The sequence below is a fragment of the Xyrauchen texanus genome, chromosome 29 (assembly GCF_025860055.1).
Source record: "Xyrauchen texanus isolate HMW12.3.18 chromosome 29, RBS_HiC_50CHRs, whole genome shotgun sequence".
NCBI lineage: Eukaryota > Metazoa > Chordata > Actinopteri > Cypriniformes > Catostomidae > Xyrauchen > Xyrauchen texanus.
The window spans coordinates 8,914,016-8,937,922 of record NC_068304.1 but is presented as its reverse complement, the minus strand read 5'-3'; the positions used below and the strand labels follow the sequence as shown (position 1 = coordinate 8,937,922).

The window sequence follows — 23,907 nt, the reverse complement described above, 5'->3', positions numbered from 1 at the left end:
CATTGTGGCATTATTTTAATTACAGTAAAAAAAAAAAATTGAGATTTGCGCATTTCAGTTTCATAACAAAGTCATCTATAATTCAATAAACAAAAAAAACAATTGTATACATTTATTTTGTCAAACATTACACAATTCAAATTGAAGGAATTTTGTTAAGAAATGTAAATGTTTAAAAAAAAAAAATGTAACCCCAATTTGGCATGTACAATTCCCACTACTTAGTGGGTCCTCGTGGTGGCGCGGTTACTCAACTCAATCTGGGTGGCGGAGGACCAAGTCTCTGTTGCCGCCGCTTCTCAGACAGTCAATCCGTGCATTTTATCACATGACTCATTGTGCATGACACTGCGGAGACTCGCAGCATGTGGAGGCTCATGCTACTCTCCACGATCCACGCACAACATACCCTAATCGTGACCACGAGGAGGATACCCCATGAGACTCTGCCCTCCCTAGCAACTGGGCCAATTTGGTTGCTTAGGAGTCACTCAGGTTGTCTGGAGTCACTCAGCACACCCTGGATTCGAACTCACGACTCCAGGCGTGTTAGTCAGCATCAATACACGCTGAGCTACACAGGCCCCCAAAATTTTTAAATCTTAAAAATAGGCTTACTTTTTATTTAAGTGTACAATTAAGTCCACTTTATTAAAGAAAATATTTTATTTACATTATAACATATTCATAAATCATATTAGTATGTGTAGTACTGTCTTTAAATGTATGCTGATTTAGATTCAAAAAGAAATTCTTTGTGTCCAGACAAGATGATTCTCATTAGTTACCACAGTTTATATATATTTTTCAAAATTTCTTGCTTTTTATTTTGCTGATGAAATATGAACCGTCAAGACATATTTTGTAATTTTCAATGACCAGTTCACATAAAATAAAAATTTGAGTCATGCATAAACAGTTTTACAGACAGATAATGCTGCATGTGTGTCTGTTTTTCTCTTCCAGCACCTAAAGCAGCTCCAGACATGGATCTGGACCCAGAAAGCTGGGACAACAAAACCATTACCAGTGGCCTAAAGAATTACCTCAGGTTAGCATGTTCATATCGTTTGTTTGCCGGGTTAAAGACTGACATTATTACTCCTAATAGAGATCTGAAAAGCAAGCGGGAACCTCTCATTCTGAAAAATGGCAAAAGTGTGATCTCTCCTGTTTGAGATGTCATGGGTTATCCAAAAGCAGTTATGGGAGTAGACATAATTGAAAGCCCTTCTTGTGTTTGTCCACCAGGTGTCTCTCTGAACCACTCATGACATACAAGCTCCACTCAGACTTTCTCTTGGCCGTCAGTAAGTTATAAAACTGGTCATTATACATCAATATCTGACCGCAGAGCCATGACATAAACATGTTTACTTTATTTGATGTCATCGCATGGCAGAGTTTAGATAATTGTTGAGTTATTGTGAGTGTTGCTGATGGTGTGTTTGTATTTTCGGTTTGTGTTCTAATAGAATCAGATGATCAGAACTATAGAGTGTGTGCGGTTCATGCACTCGTTCATGAACTACCTGACAGAAATAAAGCGATGCTGGAGATATTAATCAAACACCTGCTCAAGTACGTCTCAGCCCTGAACTCCATTTACATTAAGATTTCAAATCCGATTTGATTTTATTGTTTTTCATATTATTATTTTTTAGGAGCAATCATAGTGATTGTTTTTTGTTTTTTTTAAAGTCTATGTTTCTGGGTCCTTGACATGAGATTCTTTTGGGGGTTTGACATGTCCTGCTGTGTGATCTGCTATACTCCATCTAAAACTATTTAAAAATGCATTTTGCTCATTATTTTATAATTATTATGCAGCTTTTATGGTGTCATATTAAATGAGGGATCACATGGAATATTTGTATCCTTTTTGTACATTAAAAATTTGAAAAAATGAAAACAAAATTGTTGTTACACCACATGACCATTTAAAATTAACTAGTGAAGACAAAAAACTATTAAAAAGAAAAGAAAAACTTCCTGGACCTTAGATATACACTTGCCATTATACAGTACATTTTACATTTATTTTCACTGCTAACTACAGTGTGTGTGTGTGTGTGTGCGTGTGTGTGTGTATATGCATACTCTATATTATACCTTTATTCTTAAGAGTGTGTATATACTGTATATTGTTTCTGCAGTGTGTCGAATCACTGTGACCGTAACATGATGACCGTGTCTAATCTGGGAGTGATCTTTGGTCCCACTCTGATGCGCTCACAAGAGGAAACTGTTGCCGCCATGATGAACATCAAATTCCAAAATATTGTGGTCGAAATTCTCATTGAAAATTTTGAAAAGGCAAGTAAGAAACAAAAATTAAGCATTCAGCATATGATTCATTTTAGCAGGGGAACTTTTGCTGAGAAAACACTTCCAGTATCTACAGTGGCCCCGAAAAGGGATGGTTTGCTCAAAAATTTAATTTCTGTCATCATTTAAGGCCTGATCACACCAAGTCAGTTTTTTGAACATATGCAAAACTTGTTATGCGTGTCTCCAGGTACAATTTCCTGCAGTTTCCAGGGGAAATGAACACTAGAGGTGCTACAACAACTGTATTTTTTATTTTCAAACACTAATGGTTAGGTTCAGGCAAAAGTTTTAGGTTAGGGAGGTATATTTTAAAAACATCCATCCAAAACTCACCTTAAAACTGCGTCTGAATACGACCCATTTTACTCACTTTTGGCGCCCCCAGCTGGACATTTCACTGGAAACCTGCAGCCAAACGTGATTTACAGCACGTAAATTTTGAATTGCAAAAATGTTTGTTCATGTTTGTTCATTGTTTGTACATTCCATGATATCAGGATGGTTCGGTCCATATGAGCTTTTGAGCGGTAACAATGCAGCTTGTAGAAAATCCCCTAAAATACTCTTTACATGCAATATTTTACTGTAGACAAACAAATTGCATAACAACACTGCTATTTTTATTGGAAGGATAATATACTGACAAAGTATTGCAATAATTTAAATAAAGAAAAAGACCATGAGCCAGTGTTCTCTTGTATATTATTTTATATACCTGTTATTCTTAATGTACATTATTACATGTGTATTTATATCACTAACCTTGTAATATTATCCAGGCATTATAAAAAGATAAGTTGGCTTCGGTAGTATGTTTGGAATGTACTCGTAGCAAAATACACGTGCAAATAAATATCCAACAGCGCTCTTTGCTCATCTCACTCGCATAAAAAACACAGATTATATACTCCTCAAAATGCACCAACAGCATGGAAAGAACATAATTACACAGTTATTCCATAAATAAATGTTTTAACTGCGTATACATTTTTGTAGAACAGCAACAGAGGCGAAATAGTTTTTAGTTAAATTTTTTTTCTGACTCCATGTAAATAGCCATTGAGACCAAGGGCGGACTGGCCATAGGGAGAACTGGGATGAAGTTGTGGCAAAATGGCTTAAGTACAACAAAGTCAAGTTATTGGAGTGGCCATCACAAAGCCCTGACCTCAATCTGATAGAACATTTGTGGGCAGAACTGAAAAAGCATGTACGAGCAAGGAGGCCTACAAAACTGACTGTTACAACAGTTCTGTCTGGAGGAATGGGCCAAAATTCCAGCAACTTATTGTGAGAAGATTGTGAAAGCAACCCAAAACATTTGACTCAAGTTAAAAATGTAAAGGCAATTCTACCAAATACTAACAAAGTGTATGTAAACTTCTTATCCACTGGGAATGTGAAATAAATCATTATCTCTACTATTATTCTGACATTTCACATTCTTAAAATAAAGTAGTGATCTTAACTGACCTAAAACAGGGAATGTTTTCTACAATTAAATGTCATGAATTGTGAAAAACTGATTTTAAATGTATTTGGCTAAGGTGTATGTAAACTTCTGACTTCAACTGTACTGATCAGCCACAACATTAAAACCACTGACAGGTGAAGTGAATAACATTTATTATCTCATTACAATGGCACCAGTCAAGGGGTGGGATATAGTAGCTTCAAGATGGCGCCGAGTATGGCTGCTGCACTGCGGGCTCTGACCCAGTGTTACAATTTTTGTTTGTTTTGTCTACAGTTCTTATGTTTTTCATCTTGGACGTCGTCTGCCTCATTGTCTACTATAGACAAACACTTTTGTACATTGGTTCTTCAATAGCACACTGAAAACCAGACTTTAAATTCCTCAATGCCCACAAGCTGTTTTCAAACATGACAGCGGAGCCCTCTGTCTGGCGGAAACACAGCCGTAAAAGAGGAAGGAGAGCCGCGTTCTTGTCAGACTAAGACGTCATGCAAATTGACCCCCACTACCCAGCATTCTACTGGCCAATGTTCAATCTCTGGACAACAAGCTCTGCGAGCTGAGGGCGCGGATCTTTTTCCAACGAGAGACGAGGGACAGCTGCATTATCTGCCTTACACAAACTTAAATGTCTGTGGCGATTCCAGACTCAGCCATTGAACCCTTGGGGTTCTCCGTACACAGAGCGGATAGAGTGAAGGTGGAGGTGAATGTTTTATGATCAACAAATCTTGTGACAAATGATGTGATCAGAGGAACGTACATTCTATCAAGTCTTTCTGCTCTCCTGATCTGGAATTTCTCATGCGTCTGTGTTGACCATTCTGGCTACCGAGGGAATTCACAGTGGTCACTATCACTGCTGTGTACATTCCCCCCACAAGCCGACACATACCGGTCACTCAAAGAACTGTTTGGAGTATAAGCAAGCAGGAAACCACGCACCCTGAGGCCACATTCATTGTGACCGGAGACTTAAACATAGCCAACTTCAAGTCAGTAGCACAAATATACTACCAACACATTAGTTTCAACACACGAGGGGACCGGGTTTTGGACCATTGCTACTCTGACTTCCGGGATGTCTACAAATCCCTTCCCCGCCCACCATTTTGCAAATCGGACCACTTCTGCTCTCCTGATCTGGAATTTCTCATGCGTCTTTGTTGACCATTCTGGCTACCGAGGGAATTCACAGTGGTCACTATCACAGCTGTGTACATCCCCCCCACAAGCCGACACATACCGGTCACTCAAAGAACTGTTTGGAGTATAAGCAAGCAGGAAACCACGCACCCTGAGGCCACATTCATTGTGACCGGAGACTTTAACAAAGCCAACTTCAAGTCAGTAGCACAAATATACTACCAACACATTAGTTTGAACACACGAGGGGACCGGGTTTTGGACCATTGCTACTCTGACTTCCGGGATGGCTACAAATCCCTTCCCCGCCCACCATTTTGCAAAACGGACCACTCTTCCGTTCTGCTTCTGCCTGTAAGCTGGTAGAAACTGAAACTGGAAGCACCCGCCCTCAGAACTATCCAGTGCTGGTCGGACTAATCAGATTCTATACTACAAGACTGTTTTTATCACCCAGACTGGGAGATGTTCCGGTCCGCCTCTGATCACGACATCAAGGTCTACGTGCACCAAAGGCTCACTGATGCATGTGGGGAGTGAAGGCTAGCCTGTCTGGTCCGATCCCACAGAAGAGATACGGTAGCACAAATTGCTGAAAAACGTAATGCTGGCCATGATAGAAATGTGTCAGAACACACGGTGTGGGGCTGGGTAGCTGCAGACTGGTCAGAGTGCCCATTCTGACCCCTGTTCACCGCTGAAAGCGCCTACAATGGGCACATGAGTGTCAGAACTGGACCATGGAACAATGGAAGAAGGTGACCTGGCCTGATGAATCATGTTTTATTTTCGATCATGTGAATGGCCGGGCTGCATTTACCTGGGAAAGGGATGGCAGCAGGATGCACCACGGAAAGAAGGCAGAGTGATGGTCTGGGCAATGTTCTGCTGGGACACATGTGGATGTTACTTTGACACATATCTCCTACTTAAAGATTGGCAAAGTCCACGTACACCCCTTCATGGCAACAGTATTCCCTGATGGCAGTGGCCTCTTTCAGCTGCCACAAAGCAAAAGGAACATGACTCTTTGTCATGAGGAACATGACAAAGAGTTCAAGATGTTGACTTGGCATTCAAAATCCCCAGATCTCAATCTCATTGAGCATCTGTGGGATGTGCTGTACCCACAAGTCTGATCCATGGAGGCCCCACCTCGCAACTTACAGGACTTAAAGGATCTGCTGCTAACATCTTTGTGCCAGATGCTACAGGACACCTTTGGAGGTCTTGTGGAGTCCATGCCTCACTGGGTCAGAGCAGTTACTGTTTGCTTAGATACATTTAACACATAAGGCAATATTATTTATCTATATACAGTGCATCCGGAAAGTATTCATAGCACTTATCTTTTTCCACATTTTGTTATGTTACAGCCTTATTCCAAAATGTATTAAATTAACATTGTCATTAAATTAATGACAATGTTAAAGAAGTTTGTTTGAAATCTTTGCAAATTTATAAAAAATAAAAAACGAAAATGTACATAAGTATTCACAGCCTTTGCTCAATACTTTGTTGAAGCACCTTTGGCACCAATTACAGCCTCAAGTCTTAATGTGTATGATGCTACAAGCTTGGCACACCTGTTTTTGGGCAGATTCTCCCATTCTTCTTTGCAGGACCTCTCAAGCTCCATCAGGTTGGATGGGGAGCGTCAGTGCACAGCCGTTTTCAGATCTCTCCAGAGATGTTCAATAGGGTTCAAGTCTGGGCTCTGGCTGGGCCACACAAGGACATTCACAGAGTTGTCCCGTAGCCACTCCTTTGTTATCTTGGCTGTGTGCTTAGGGTCATTGTCCTGATGGAAGATGAACCTTCACCCCAGTCTGAGGTCCAGAGTGCTCTGGAGCAGGTTTTCATCAAGGATGTCTCTGTACATTTCCCTCTATCCTGACTATTCTCCCAGTTCCTGCCACTGAAAAACATCCCCACAGCATGATGCTGCCACCACTATGCAACACTGTAGGGATGGTATTGGCCATCTCAAGGATGAAAAATCTCAAGGATGATCAGTGGAAACAGGATGCACCTGAGCTCAGTTTTGAGTGTCATGGTAAAGGCTGTGAATACTTCATTTTTAATAAATTTGCAAAGATTTCAAACAAACTTCTTTCACATTGTAATTATGGGGTATTGTTTGTAGAATTTTGAGGAAAATAATGAATTTAATCCATTTTGGAATAAGGCTGTAACATAACAAAATGGGGAAAAAGTGAAGCGCTATGAATACTTTCCGGATGCACTGTATGTATAATTCAAATCATGTCATAATTAAATAGATTATGTAATAGCAATTGAATAAATATGCATTTTATTGATTAAAATATTAGATTGCCAAAATTCTTTGATATTTCGTTGAATATTTCATTTCATAATTTCTGAAATGTCATACATTTTTTATTTTGCTGGATTATTTTTAGTAATTTAAAGTAAATAGTATTTTTCTAAATAGCCATCGGAATAAAAAGTGTGACAACTAGCCCTGGTGTTGCACCCCACCACAGGATGATTATTTTGGGCTTGTTTTTCAAGCCCAAGTTGCTTCTTTCTCTTGGAAAATTTGGCAACACTGATCAGAGGTTCATCTCGCAAAATCGTCATGCTTTTGGTGTGAACAGGCCTTTACTCACCCTCATGTTGTTTAAAACCTGTATTACCTTCTTTCTTCTGTGGAACACAGAAGGAAATGTAAGGCACAATGTTTGAGTGTTGTGTGTGTTCATAAACTTTTTGGTGCCACTGTACATCCCACTTCAAATATGTAGAATAGGTTACCCTATCCCAAAGATTTTCCTCTTATGAATTGATGTTTATTTCACTGTTTCTTCACAGATATTTCATCAGGCTCCGGACACTAATGTTCCCCTGCCGCAACCTCAGTCTCGGCTTGGGTCCCGCAGGAGCAGAGCCATCTGCCTGTCATCCGGACCGCGCAAACCAAAGAGTCTATACACGCCCTCTCTGTGCCTGGCGGATGCAGACAGTGAGTCTCACACTACCATTAATCATCACGTTTCACATTTACTGGTGATAGTACATCCTTCATGTGCTGTGTTTTAATTATAGTGACCACGGCAAACACTTGAACATACGAGATTCTTTAAATATGTTTAACACCAGTAAATATATTTAACACAATTAAAACCTAATTAGTGGTGTTTTCCCAGGCTTTGGTGGAGGGATTTGAACAAATGTCTATTCATAAGTTTTGGTGTATTACTCATCCCACACTGTACTACTTCAAATCACGTGGCTTGTTGAGGAGAGGTGTACTATTACAGTACATTAATAAATGATCAGAATTATGATTCTCACCTGGTGGTTGATTTAACAAATAAAAATTTCATAGATTTGCATTGACAATCACAATATGATAGAGACTTGGAGGAGGGCTTTTGACTTGAGCTAGTAAGCAACCATCCAGTATAACCTAGCAACCACATAGCAACGTGCTAAAAACTATTCAGAACACTTTAGCAACCACATAGAAATGTCCTGGCTTCCACCCACAACACCCCAGCATTATGAAAAAATCTAGTTTTAATAATTATTGTAAAGACACGGTAATGTTTCCAGCTTAAACTGTAGTCTTTGAATCTCACAAATGTCTGGGTCACATTTTACGCCTAAATAAAGAAAGAAAGACGTTTAAATTATTAGGGCCCTTAAAGGAATATTCTGGGTTCAATACAAGTTAAGCTCATTCGACAGCATTTGTGGTATAATATTGATTACCTCAAATATTAATATTGGCTCATCCCTCCTTTTCTTTAAAAAAAGCAAAAATCTTGTTTGCATTAATGGAAGTAAATGGGGCCAATCCATAAATGTTAAAATACTCACTGTTTCAGAAGTATAGCCACAATATGTGTGATAAAATCATTTACTAACCTTTTCTGTGTAAAGTTAAATCCAGTTTAACATCTTCGTTTCCATGAGAACATTACATCAACAAACCCTAAAACAACCATAAAAACAACCATTTAAAAAAAATTACAGCTCTAATAATACATGTGTTTTAACAGAATAATAAATGCTAAATGTTTATCAAATTATTATTGTATGGATAATTTATTAATTTCTTATATTAATGTTTATCAACAATTTCTTAAAATGTTTTATGTAAAAATTTTATGAGGTTCACCCAGTATCTGTATAAAAAAAAAATCGAATTTGATCAGTTTAGACTGTTTAATACTATCGTGTAATATTCATAAGCTGCATGTCATCACTGCAGATGTCTTGATTGTGGCTGCAGGTGACACGTTCAGCAGCAGTTCAGGCAGCACGCCCATGGGCAGCATGGAATCCCTGTCCTCACACTCCTCAGAACAGAACAGCTCCTCCAAGACCTGCTCCTCTCCACAGCCCAAAGACAAGCCCCCCTTCCCCGGCCTGCGGCAAAGCCTTTCATCCCAGTCCTCCAGCGAGCTGCAGGGACCCACGTGCACCAGCAGTCCAGAGTCCAGCTCCAGAGAGGATACAGGCTGCGTGGATGGAGACTGGGAGGACAGCAGTGTGAGCTCAGTCATGGCCGCTGCCAGATTTTCAGCAGCACCTACCAAAGCTCCTCACACAGGAACAAGAGTCAGATCAGCACCGATGAACCGCTCAAATGCTCCGTCACTCAGATCCTTAACCATCTTAGAAGGTAGGGAGCAAATATATCTGCTGTCTAGCACAACATATTTAGGAGATGACTGTTTTTTGGCATCAATATTTAATGCAGCGGATTTCTGTAGAGTATACTGATGTAGACCAGCATAGTAATTTTCTTCTGTCCTGTTTTGAGGTCGAAAGAGCTGTGTGGAGTCTGTACAGAGTCTGGTGTGTGTGGAGCAAAAAGACGTCGCTAGGTCCACTGCCTTTCACGATCTGCTATCTAAAACAGTCCTACGTCGAATGCTTGAAAACAACAACTCTAGTAATGGCTATCAGAGACCAGGATCAGTGTAAGTGAAACTGTACATCAGTATTTAACTCACTGCAGGGAAATGGCCTGATGCTAAACCTTTTGGCATGTGAACCTGAACTAACTTTGCAATTTTCTTATAGGGATAGTTCCCCATAAAAATTATAATTCTCCCACCATTTACTCCCCCTAATGCCGTTTTAGGCTTGTATGACTTTCTTTCTTCTGCAGAACACAAACAAAGGTATTTTGAAGGATATATGATGTATGTTTGTCCATGCAATGCAAGTCAGTGGGGTCAAAAACTTTCAGGGGAAATAAAATCGCATAAAGGCAGCATAAAAGTAATCCATGCAAATCAAGGTGTGTAATCCATGTCTTCTGAAGTGAAACGGTCGCTCAGAAACAGACCAAAATGTAAGTTGTTTTTGCTCATGGCGTGATTGAATATGGACCCCTAGTGTTGCTTCTTCGACACAACATCGAAGTGAGCGACAGACGGGGAACATTTAGGTTACTGTTGTAATGGAGGGAACGAGACGTTGTGTACTCCCGGCCACTATGCTGAACCTACCCACTGTTATGGCCGAACCTCAAAACATGACATGCTTGTTTCCCTCCCTTTATACTCGTATGTCCAGGGGAGGGACATGCAAATTCTGTCTGCCAATTTCTCATTGGCATTTTCTCAAGTTCAGAGATACTCTCGCTCTCAAGAGAGACCCCTAGTGTCGCTTCATTCGACGTGACCCAACAGCACTGGTTTTCTAAATCTCTCTCAAGGGAAAGATATATTGTTTGATTGCAGTGGAGGGCCGTGCAATTTAAGTCTAGGCCTTCAGTGTGATTCATGCCATTAAGAAAACACAGTTTCACAATGAATAAGACTCTCTATGCCTTTGGGAATCATACATTATGTCGCAGCTAACTAATAATACCAACTGACATTTTAAAAACAGGCACGAAAGCCAGAACTTGAAATGACACTTAATGCTCAAGCAAGCCTAATTTTAACTGCAACATAAATGTTTTGTGAAATAAACATCAAAAATCATAATTTTCCATAAGAATCTACCAAAGAGGTCTATAATACCTGGAAAAATCGATCTAATAATATTTGCGATTTAAATGTTGCTTGCGATAAATTTCGTTTGGTCATGGTACACGGGTATGCTGCGTTCCATTCAAGATGGATGTGGGATATTCCTACTTGTTATCTCCGACCATAAATGCATTCCATCCCCTGATATTCGGATCTGCACCACTCCCGTTAGCTTAGCAGGTGTTTGACTCTCATTAGAGAAGTCTCCTAGCAACCCAACTGATAAACAGTGCTTCAGCGCTAACATTTATGCTACAGGTGTACGATTATCAAAAGAGATTATAATGTTTTATACACCAGTTTCTGCAGCAGGCGATTGATAAACAAGATTTAATATCATGTAATGTGGAAATGAACTCATTTTTTGATATTACTTAATAAAGTGAATGTTTATCGCTTACTTTGTAGATCTCCCTGAGTGTCGACATGATTGTATGACATCATGCACCTGCATCTCAGCGAAATCAGAGTTGAGAATTTCTGCACGAGTCTACAAGTTGTAATTCTGACTTCAAGATGCATTCCATTGCACTTTTCCTAGTAGGAAGTTGAATGGAAAGCAGCACTACTTTTCAAAACTGAATGCTCCAGCAGCCTAATTTACACTTAGAAAACTCCTGATGTTGCTATAACAATACAAAAAGCACTTACTGATTTGCTTGAAGTGAAAATCAGTCCTCCTTTCCTGATTAATAAATGAAGCAATCACACGGCAATAACAGCAGTGATGACAGTTGACTCGTCAGCAAGATCTTGCGCTCTTCTCTTTTAAATTACGTACATCACTTAAAGCATGATTGTCACTCAAGGCCAGATAGAAGGCCTCGACCGGACATATCCAAAAGACCACACCCACCAAGAACAAATAAATCAATCTGATTGGCTGATGAATCGGACAATCTGACTTAAGTTTCTCATGCATTTGCATTGTTGAGGGATTCTGTGGAAATTCTGAAGGCCTGAGGGGGTGGAGCTCAAACTCACACGCTGCTTCAGGCATTGATTTGTGAAACAGTTGTCACACTTTGCTTGTAAGGATCAAGAAATACATTCTGACTGGATAAACTTTTCATTTTTCTCTATTTGTTTGTAGATTAATTAAGAGTGGAAAGCAATTGCAAAAAGGTCAATGAGAATGAAAGGATGAAAAATATTTATTTATTTGGCATGTTAGGCCAGCAGAGAAGGCATTGCTGGCACTGAGAAATTTGATTGTCATGAATGAGGACAAAAAGAAACATCACATCTCACTGAAGTGGACTCAATTCTAATGACTTTGCACATGCTTCAAGTGCAGGAACCACTAGTAGGAAGCAGATGTGAGTTTACATTTATAATTTTTTTTTTAATTGAAAGTACTTGTGGAGGCCTGGGTAGCTTAGCAAGTAAAATATGCTGACTACCACTCCTGGAGTTGCAAGTGACTCCAGCCAGGTCTCCTAAGCAACAAATTGGCCAGTTACTAGGGTGGGTAGTGTCACATTGGATTAACCTCCTCGTGGTCGGTATAATGTGGTCCGATCTCAGTGGGGCACGTGGTGAGTTGTGCGTGGATGCCATGGAGAATAGCGTGAAGCCTCTAGATGCTATGTCTCCACGGTAATGCACTCAACAAGCCACGTGATAAGATGCGCGGATTGACAGTCTCAGAATCTGAGGCAACTGAGATTCGTCCTCCGTCACCTGGATTGAAGCGAGTCACTACGCCACAACAAGGGTTTAGAGTGTATTGGCAATTGAGCATGCCAAAATTGGGGAGAAAACAGGAGTAAAGACGAGAGTGATCTTGTCTCTAGGTCCCAGAGCAACCACAAATTACATCAACTCGTGATATGGCAAAAATATAACAATTTGTTAAAGAAACAGTGTGATAAACAGACATAGACTAAAGGAGTGGAACCGACCAAAATAACAAACAAAAGACATTCTTCCTAGAGGGTTTAGAAAAAAAGCGTAACTATCGAAAATAAAAGACAAGAAAACACAACCACTTCCCAAACTCCCTCTCTATAAATAAACAGGACAAAACAGAATCTTTCAATGTAAATGGCGTCCACCTCACCCCACAACATAAACAACTTAAATGGGTTACACAAAGTAAAGCTAGTGTAATAAAACTAGTGTAGGAAATACACATACAACTGTTAAGTATTTCAACACATATATAAGAATTACACAACCACAATATGACAAGATTATTGTTATTATTATTGTTATACTTTAGCACAACAACTAGCACAATCTGCTCAAAAGCTGGGACCAAGAGATAGAATAACCCTGCAGGAGAAAATATTCGCTGTGCATCTCTCTGCAAGGTGAAGAGAGTTGTGGGCCTCTTGCCAATCATAGGTAATGATCAGCCTGGCTCTCATGATCCTGCTTAATGGACAGCGAAAGTGACAAGGAAAGCACAGGGAGACACAACACACACAAACCACGTTTAAATATCATTATCACAATAATAAATTAATATACGTCCCTTGGGACGTAACACTTTAGAAAGAAAGAAAGAAAGAAAGAAAGAAAAACTATAGGAAAAAAGCTATTTTTCACCTAATAATACAAACATTGTTGACATTTATTCTTTTGTTAGTTTTAAAAATGTAATAATTCATATTTTATGATTTATTTTCATAGTTTAAGATTGAAAGTCTGGGTCTGGGACAAGGATAAAACAAAAATATATATAGGTCTGCAAAAAAAGGCATTTGAAAAGTAGCAAAAACAAATAATGAAGACCTGGAAGTAATTTAAGGCATGCTTGTGTCTTTCAGGGTGGCAGCCAGAGCGTTGCTTTTTGAAAACCCATCTTCTTTAAAAGCCAATCCCATAGGAAGGTAAAGTACTTAATGCACATTATATGTGATTACATATGTCTAACAAAACAAAAGAAAAATATGTTGGCATGGCAAATTGTATTTGAATTTGGAAGTTAGGTTAGGTTTTTTTTTTATTATTCCTAACCTGAGAACAACATTTTGAAACTGCCAGATCTTTTAAATTGCATCCACCAAATGTAGCACAGACCTTAAGCCTGATTTGTCTTTGCCAACTGATCAGAATGACCATCAGCTGACAATTAACACAATCCAAATAATCCCATAGTTGCCTATCAAAAAGCTACACTTTGATGCTGTGCTGATTTAGAGCTTTGGGAACATCTTTGGGAGTGACCAGCTGTGAATATGTGTGCAACACGTCAATAAAATTGACTAGAATTTATAGCCTCTGTTGGTGACGTCATTGGATGCACCTGTAGCAGGGCTATTTCTCTCTTGGCTCTCAACGAAGGCGGTCGCATTTTCTCACCCTCTCCCTACCCTTATCTTCCCTGCTTTGCTCCTCTCGTCATATCTAGTCTACTGTCTTGTACTTGAGAGACTCTCTCAGCACTGCTCTTCAAACTAAGTCATCATGGATTTGATCAACTGGTCTCTCAACACAATTGACACCATCTTCTCGACGAGAAGCTTGGGTTCGGGGGAACCTGTCTGCCCTGACGGAACGTTCGCAGCTGGCTACACGATGGACGCGTGGGAGAGGTGGCGGGTCGTGTGTCTGGCGGCTCTTTCCGTGGAGGACGTTGAAGATATCTACCTATTCGGTACCATGATAACAGGTCTTCTGCTGATTGGATTAGGCATTTCCCTGGTTTATCGAGGAGTTAAGAAGACGGTGACAGCTGTCCAAAGCCTCACAAGGCTGCCCGTCATGATTGAAACAGTGGGCAGAGCTGTCTGCACTCAGACTGGGTCTATGAACCAAAATACGGATAACATCATGGAGAAGCTCACAGCTTTGCAAAGGCAAATGGATCGTTTCAGAGACCAAAATGGACCAGGAGAATAGCCGTGTAAATTAGAATGCGGCTACTCTCCTTAAGACCAAACAATCCCAATCTTATCTGTTTCGGCCGCCCTCAACCAGCACTGGCCTTGGCCAAGGCCGCTGTTGGAACAACAACTCCCCCGGAAGAGCACTGCAGTGAGCCACTCTCGCGATCCTTCCCGACTCCCCAGACACCTGGTGATTGTTGACTATGTCTGGGACCTGATCAAGGTTGTCTCCATGGCAACTTGCTGTGTATCGCTATGACAACCCTGCGGACTGAGGCACCTAGATTAGATGCTGGCATAGCGACTCTCCAGGCCTACACACACATGAACTCTTACACATATATACAGATATGCAATCATCCGCCCGATACCCTATCCCTCGCCATGCCGCTTTGTACCCCCAGTCTGACAGGCGGGTCTGTGACCAGCGCCGAACATGGCTGCAGGTCCGGATGGCTGCTTGCCTGTGCTGGGCCACCTCCACCCCCAATCCCTCCCCTGTTGCAAGTCTTGTTCATGTTGTAGAGTGTACTGATTATGTGCTAATGTTGCTGAGGTGTTTTTTTCCCTGTTCCCACACTGTACTTCTTAAGGAGCATAGTCTGGGGGCTGCCTTTTTTTTCTCCTCTCCTCTCCTCATGTCATGCTGTATTTCTTCTAATTCCCTGTCTTCCTGTCCTGTCTATCCCCTTGTCATATGTATGTTTGTATGGACAGGTCGATGGCCAATTTCACTGGTTTACTATGTGACAATAAAGGACTACTACTACTACTACTACTAAATAGATGCGTCACAGGTGCATCATCAGGTCTTTTGTCTGAAGACCACTCTGTGTGTGTTGTGCTTCTCAAGCTGTCAGAACTTTTTTTCCTCTATTAGGAGTCAGAATTTGTTAGGCATTGCGCAGAAAACCTTTTGAGTGTGAAGCAAAGCAAGACCGTCAAGATAGTCGTGTCTCAAATCCAACATCGAGATTGGTTGGTCATGATCGATCTCATGGACGCGCACTTTCATATACGTAGAAAGTCTGCCACAACACAGGAAGTTCCTGAGGTTCGCTTTCGGGAGCAAAGCTTTCAACATCGGGTTCTAACATTCGGCCTAGCCTTATCACCCCGCACATTCACGAAGTGCATGGATGCAGCACTGGCTCCTTTGCGACTCCGGGGCGCATTCTGAATTATATAGATGACTGGCTAATACTAGCACAGTCACAAGAACTGGCATTAAAGTACAGGGATATCATCTTGGCTCATCTGTTTTCTCTGGGGTTGAGGGTCAACGCCAAGAAAAGCGTTCTCTCTCCTACTTAGAAAACTACTTATCTGGGGATCTTATGGGATTCGATCACAATGCGGGCACAATTGTCTCCCGCTCGAATCAAGTCCATTCAGAACACCCTGAGTAAAGTCAGGCTAGGCCAAGGTTGCACTGTTCGTCATTATCAACGAATACTAGGCCTCATGGCATCTGCGTCCTCGGTGATCCCTTTTGGCCTTCTATACATGAGACCATTTCAGTTGTGGCTCAAAGTTAGGGGATTTCATCCAAGGGCCAGTCCCCTAAGGCTGATAAGGGTTACGCGCTAAGAGCTTCGTTCCCTTTCTATGTGGTTCAGACCCCAGTTTCTCACTTTGGGTCCCACTCTAGGTGCATCGTGCCATCACAAGTTGCTAACGACAGATGCCTCCCTGACGGGCTGGGTAGCGGTCTTCAGTGTTCGTCCAGCTCAAGGGGAATGGGAGGGTCAATACCTTAATTGGCACATCAACTGCCTTGGGTTGATGGCTGTATTTCTGGCTCTGAAATACTTCCTCCAGTATCTGAGAGAAAGCCATGTCCTGGTGTGGGTGGACAAAACAGCAGTAGTCTCTTACATAAACCATCAAGGAGGTCTACGTTCACGCCAGCTGAACAGACTGGCACGGCAGATTGGGCCCAGGGCAAGCTCCTGTCAATCAGGGAAGTTTATATCCCTGGATGCCTGAGTGTGGAGCAGATTTAATGTCCAGACAGAAAATACCGATGAGGTAGTGGAACAAATCTGTTTAGATTATACAGAGCAGAAGTGATCTCTTCGCCTCCCAACAGACAGCTCAATGTCCCCTCTACTTCTCTCTGAGTCACCCAGCCCCCCTGGGTCTGGACGCCATGGCACATACATGGCCCAGAATGCACCTGTATGCGTTGGTTTCTCTGCTCCCAGGAGTCTTGGCCAGAGTTCACCTGCAAGGGTTCTGCCTCTTACTGATAGCGCCATGTTGGCCGAACACGGTATGGTTCTCGGAGATGATGTCTCACCTCAACTGCTCACCTTGGGCGATTCCGGACAGGAGGGACCTTCTGTCTCAGGCACAGGGGACAATATTTAATCCCCGGCCCACGCTGTGGAACCTTCATGCTTGTCCCCTGAAGGGTACCAACTGAGGGACATTGGGCTTTCACCTGAAGTTATCTAGACCATTCTAAGTCCTAGGGCTCCCTCTACTAGAAGAAGTTATGCCAATAGGGATCAGTGCTCACTCTACCAGAGGGGTCGCCTCCTCTAAAGCCTTGGCTAGAGGTTCCCTCTTCAGCTTGTATGTGGGGTGGCAGGCTGGGCCTTCCCGCACATATACATAAGATTTTTGGATGTTCATGCCACTCCGGGCTCTTATGTCCTTGAGTCAACATCACAAGCTCATGTCTGAGACCTCTCGCGCTCTTGTGAGCATGACTACACAACCGTATGGCGTCCGGACACCCACAGTGCGGCGGCATGGGTATTCTCGTTCCCAAAGCGCTAAATCAGTGCAAAGTGTAGCTTTTTGATAGGGAACGTCTCTGGTTACTTAACTGTAACCTCTGTTCCCTGATAAAAGCGGAACGAGATGCTGCGCTTCATTGCCGCACTGAGGATGCCCCAGGACTGCTCTTCAGACAAAATACCTGATGATGCACCTGTGATGCATCTATATATAGCCCAGCTACAGGTGCAGCCTATGATGTCACCAGCAGAGGCTATAAATTCTAGTCAATTTCATTGACGTGATGAACACATATTCACAGCTGGTCACTCCTAAATACGTTCCCAATGCGCTAAATCAGCACAGCATCTCGTTCCGCTTTTATCAGGGAACAGGGGTTACAGTTTAGTAACCCAAGACGATCTATCTATCAAACTTCAGGCATTTAAATTATGCTTCATGCCAACATTAAACTTTTTTTCTTAAGGATGTAGACTTTATGAAAACACAGCCTGAATGTCATAATTTCTGATTTCCATCCACAGAGATGCTAAAGCCATGTATTCCTGTGAAGCAGAACACAGCAATGAGCTGAGTTTCCCCCAGGGGGCTCACTTCTCCAACGGTGAGTCAGAATCCATCCATGTGATCAACAACCGAAGTTCAGTTCTCGAGTTGTACTAACTTTTCAAAAACTATAATTGCCATAAACATAAACAATATACACATTTTAATGGAAAAGAAAGATTCAAAAACTTCTGTTAAAATAACTAAAGATTTAAATTTTTTTGGTTTATCATTTCAAATTGTGTTTAGATCCTTTAGAACTTTGAGTGAATTACCACTTTATTGATGTACTTTTGTGCATGCCAAGGCATCAATATTTTTAGAAATTAAAGCGTTCCAGTCTGTGTTCTGTGGAACAACCATCTGCTGTTATTCTCTGTACATGTCAGGCTTGGGATTTTATAGCCTGTTGAATTTTCCGCAAGGAACAAACTTGGCTAGGCACAAGGGCATTCAAACAGGTCACAGTAACCTAATGAAGGCAGCCTCTTCCCCTCTATAAAGCTCTGCAAACACTTAACGCAACATAAACCTTCTCTTACGAAACAGCCTTGTCACAGTGTTGACATTTTAAGAGTTTCGTTAATAAAATAAAACGATTTAAAAACTCTTATTTCATTTGCCTAATGGAGTACAGTCTAAACAGATGCTTGGATAGTTCGGTAGTATGTTAAGTTGAGTCATTACCGAGTGAGTCATTTGTGAGATCATTTTGAAAGCTTTATAGGGATAATTTATCGGAACGGCGTGACCTGGCTTGATCCATCATAAATTTAAAAAACCTGCATAAGTTGTTTAGTGGTACGCCCCTTATCCTGAGGTTCCTATTGTTTTGTTTTTTTTAAATAATTATAATTAAGGAATAGCCAAATAAATCCTAACAAATCAACGTTTACAGTATTCAGAGTTTAAACAAGCAATGAACATCTTTAGCTGCACAATGAGTTACAATAAGCTACAGTAGTTTTTGTTAGTCGCTCGGTTTCTACTTCTGTAGAATAGAGCGCAACAGTGCCCATCATCCTTTACAGCAGTTTTGATTCTATAAGTAATTTTACCATAATTTTTTTCCCAAATTAAAATATACTATATATACTATTGTTTCTACTTGAAGGTGCTATATATAATATTTTTACTCTACTAAATCATAAAATTACCATAATATGTCATGAGAATTAGGAAATAGTGTCTTCTCCGATAACAATGCTACAGCCAGTATATTCAACTTTGAAGTTTCCATTCTGGAATTTCTGGAACACAAGGACTCATGGTGTTACCCACAACATCAGTTCTCGTTTGAGTAGTTGTTCTTAAAATAAAAGCCAAAGAAGTTCAAGGAACTCGTTATTCAATTAGTCATTTACTTTATGTATCACTCTTATTTCACCTTATAATTGATGTTTTGTGATGCACAAATTAATTTAAAGTCAAAAATGTTATAAATATATATGTTTCTGAGTAGAAGTGAATTATTTTCATACGTCATGTTTGTTGAGCCAATACAATAGTGTGCGTAACGTCTTTCATGAGGGAAAAATCATGTAATTCATGATATCCAATTAAAATCGACAGAAAAATTAAAAATTATAAAATGTGTTAAGACAGTTTTTTTATTTATTGCAAATCATTCAGATAAATACAAACATATAAGTCGTTTGAGAGTGTATTCACATTGTGTCATGGGAGTGTGCAGTCGCTGTAGAGCTCTTTTGCTGTGGTTTGTTTTCCACTACTCTGATTGGTGGATCTCTTTTCAGGATTGTGGGTAGTGTAGTTTTTCACCAGGAATTACACTGTTAAGTACAATTTGTAAAACATTACATTGAAATAACTTGGACTGATGGCTTCTTCAGAGGTATATACCATTGTAGGTCTGTCTTTAAAAGTCTAGAAGTAATCGATAAAAATGAATTAGTCTTGGGAGAAAATTAGTGGGATTTTTACTTCCGTAGCCAGACTGTTTCTCTCTATTGGGCTGGCTAGTCCAGCCCACATTGAAATCTCATACCGGTTCTAATCCCAACATTGCATAACTGTATATTAAAGGTGCAGTGAGTGATTTTTGCTGTTCTGGGATTTTCACGAACTGAGCCGTTGAATTAGCCACGCCCCCTCTATCAAAAACCCGCACATCAAAGATACCGTTAGGACCGACCCCCAGAAGAAGACCATCATCCAACTGTTGTCAAACACAACAGTAACAAAATAGCACCCTCAACTGACAACTGTTATGAACAACATGGCTTAAAAATGGCATTAAACCTCAGTTATTCGCTGCAACTAAAATACTATGAGAACGCACAAAATTATTGACAGGTAGAATGCTTCAGCGTCCTGGGCCCACGGACACCTTTTTGTCTAGAGCTGTCACAGAGACCGATCAGATATCTCACAACACTTATTTCATTAATATCTTTCAGGGAGTATGACTATTTTTTGCATACATTTCCATGAAAAAATCACTTACAGGACACTTTAAGTATCAAATATTTTCTTATTGGCTGTGATTGTGTCGTGTCGTCGCACAAAAAAGCAGTAAGAACAGACAAATTGATTGATGCCTAAAACTAAATACAACCATGTAAAAATTCTACACCACACTGCAAGGTTGTTAGATGGTTGCCAGAGCATTTTTATGTGGGTACTAAACTATATGGAGTTTTTTTAGTGTGTTGTTATGTGGTTGCAAGTGTTTGCTAGGGCTTTGCTAGTGTGTTTGAGTGTTTGCTACAGGTGTAAAATGAGCCAATCCCAAAGTACACAGAGTCCTTCAGTGTACGTCTATTGGATTTTTAACCCATTCTATCATCCACAAGTTGAAAAGTGAAAGTCCAATTGCTTCAAAACAACAGCAAACAGTAACAGCACACCTCTCCTCAACAAGCCGCACGATTTGAGGTATCAGTCATGTCAACACAAGCGATGTGGAATGAGTTACGTTAAGTTTAACACTTCGAGTTTGGGGTTCGTTTAAATCCCTAACCCTACTTATGAGCAATAGTAATAGAGATGCTTGCTAATAAAACATCTCCACAGCTCGAAAACATCTAACTTCTCACTTGCTTGTGTTTGTTGTGTGTAGTGTATCCCTCGGTGGAACCAGGCTGGCTCCAGGCAACATTTGAGGGAAAAACAGGACTCATTCCTGAAAATTATGTGGTCTTCCTCTGACAATGTCCCACCAGAGGAGGCCAAGGATTTCATGGTATCCATGGAAGCATCGATTTTCGATAGAGAGCTTCAAATATACTGTATATCAAGCATTGAAGGATATGTGGACTTTATGCATAGATCATATGCTGTTTGAGATCATGTATGGTACATAAACATTAACAATGTTACACAATGATGTATTGTGTGCAATTATCGGAATGTCTGAATCCAAGCTGCAATTCTAGGCAAATGGCTTTCAAACTTTCACTGGAGGCTGACGTATATTTCAAATTGACATGATGGAGAGCTGCTGACAGGAGCCAATCTGAAAATCTAGTGATATGTAAATTCAAAAACACTGAGATCAGCAGGTGCTAAAATGCACCTAATGTTGTTTTTAAGTTTATTGTCTGGCAACTTCGAAACTCGTGCAGAAATCTTCAACTCTGATTTCACTGAGATGCAGGTGGGTGACATCACGCATATTACGCAAGCATGTTAGCTCCCAAGAAGATATACAGTTAAGATTTAATAATAAACATTCACTTGTAATAAATAAAATCCATCAGTGTGTCCAAACACCTAGATTATATTTTAATAAATTCTTTTTAGCAAACTTTTTTAGAGACAGGTGTTCAAAACACTGTAAATTACACTTTCTTTTGATAATCATACTCCTGTAGATTTGCAGCATTGTTTTTCAGTTTGTTTGCTAGGAGACATCTCTGTTGACAGTTTATTCATGTGCATTAGCGTGCATGTTTAGTCACTTGCAAAAATGTGAGGCTTGAATTATTTGTCATTTTAACTGTTATTAATCTCTGGTATAGTTCAGCCAAAAATGAAAATTCTCTCATTTACTCCCCCTCAGGCCATCCCGGATGTGTATGACTTTCTTTATTCTGCAGAACACAAATGAAGATTTTTAGAAGAAAATTTCAGCTCTGTAGGTCCATACAATGCAAGTGAATGGTGACCAGAACTTTGAAGCTCCAAAATGCGCACAAAGGCAGCATTAACATAATCCATGAGACTCCAGTGGTTACATTTATATCTTCTCAGGCGATATGATGTCGGTGAGAAACAGATCAATATTTCGTACTCTAAATAAATCTCCACTTTCATGTTCACATTTTTCTTGTGTTTTTGGTGATTCGCATTCTTTGTGGATATCAACACCTACTGAGCAGGGAGGAGAATTTATAGTAAAAAATTACTTTTTATCTGTTTCTCACCTACTATTATAATATCGCTTCTGAAGACATGGATTTTACTACTTGAGTCCTATGGATTATTTATATGCTGCATTAATGTGCTTTTTTGAACTTCAGAGTTTTGATTACGATTAATTTGCATTGAATGGACCAACAGATCTGAAATATTCTTCTAAAAATCTTCATTTGTGTTCTGCAGAATTAAAGAAAGTCATACACATCTGGGATGGCATGAGGGTGAGTAAATGATGAGAGAATTTTCTCTTTCATGCCAAGTTGCATCTTCATTCTGTGTAAATAGGCAATTATTAGAGAAACAAGGCCGTTTGGAATCTATTCTCCTAGACTAGCTGTGGTCTTAATATTGCAACTAGGCCATTACTGAATGTCAAGTAAAATTCAGTCTGTTCAGATTTTAAAGAAACAAGTCCAACTTTGCTGCACATGATATTCTGATCTCAGTATTCGCTCTCACTAACACCAGTTCAGTGTCTAAGACTGGTCACTTAATTTAGTCCCAACTGTCCTCATGTCCAATGCAAACACTCCCTCCTCTCACGACTAGTCTTTACAAATAAATCAACATGTTACTTGAATGGATGGAGTTGGACTACTAAGTGGTGTGTGTGTGTGTGTGTGTGCGCGTGCGTGCGTGCGTGCGTGTGAGTGAGCGTGTATTTATCACTTTGTGGGGACCAAATGTCCCCATAAGGATAGTAAAACGCAAAATGTTTGACCTTGTGGGTACATTTTGTGGGTCCCCCATGAGGAAAACAGCTTATAAATCATACTAAATTATGTTTTTTGAAAATGTAAAACTGCAGAAAGTTTTATGTGAGGTTTAGGGGATAGAATATAAAGTTTGTACAGTATAAAAACCATTATGTCTATGGAAAGTCCTCATAAAACATGGAAATAACGTGTGTGTGTGTATACATGCGTGTGTATACATACATGCGTGTGTGTGTGTGCGCGTGTGTGTAGAAGATAGAAGTTTATAAATGGATGATTAATTCTTTTTTAAATATATTTTTTTTTCTGTAAATAAATCTGTTTTAAAATGTAGCTAAATTCTTGTCCTCCATTAAAACAAAAATGCAACAGATAAATCATCAGAACAAAATCTTAGACATCCATCACAGAGTTCTGGGGAGAAAAACAGCGTCGGCAGTCTTTGGAAAGGAGGCGATGTAGAAGATTCCAGTATTCTTTCCCTATTAAATCCATGAGAATGCTGTGTGACCTTGACTGCTGGTGTTGGACTGATACTCCCTTCAGCTAAACTCTGAAGGTCACAGGGGAAATTTTATGGCTTTCAAAAAAAAAGTGAAATTTTTTTTTTTTTTTTAAAAAAGAAACACTTACCGTCTGGAAAAAAAACACAATTTATCTTCTGCTTTGAAAACAAAACCAAAAAAAACCTTACCCAGATATGTTTT

The 23,907-nt window shown here is 40.1% G+C and overlaps 1 protein-coding gene across 2 annotated transcripts in view; it reads left to right on the top strand.

Moving 5' to 3' along the window:
- Positions 1-22,178, top strand: part of LOC127623125 (rho GTPase-activating protein 42-like) — a 155,467-nt gene extending 133,289 nt beyond the window's left edge. Inside the window, exons 15-24 of one of the 2 annotated variants that reach the window (XM_052097388.1) lie at positions 967-1,051; positions 1,252-1,310; positions 1,476-1,581; positions 2,157-2,316; positions 7,790-7,940; positions 9,216-9,608; positions 9,750-9,909; positions 13,746-13,808; positions 18,080-18,159; positions 21,184-22,178. In XM_052097388.1, coding sequence (XP_051953348.1) covers positions 967-1,051; positions 1,252-1,310; positions 1,476-1,581; positions 2,157-2,316; positions 7,790-7,940; positions 9,216-9,608; positions 9,750-9,909; positions 13,746-13,808; positions 18,080-18,159; positions 21,184-21,272 — 1,346 coding nt within the window. In that variant the 3' untranslated portion in view covers positions 21,273-22,178. Of the gene's footprint in view, positions 1-966; positions 1,052-1,251; positions 1,311-1,475; positions 1,582-2,156; positions 2,317-7,789; positions 7,941-9,194; positions 9,609-9,749; positions 9,910-13,745; positions 13,809-18,079; positions 18,160-21,183 lie in introns of both variants that reach the window. The other variant, XM_052097387.1, reaches the window with a different exon arrangement.
- Positions 22,179-23,907: the final 1,729 nt, after the last annotated feature.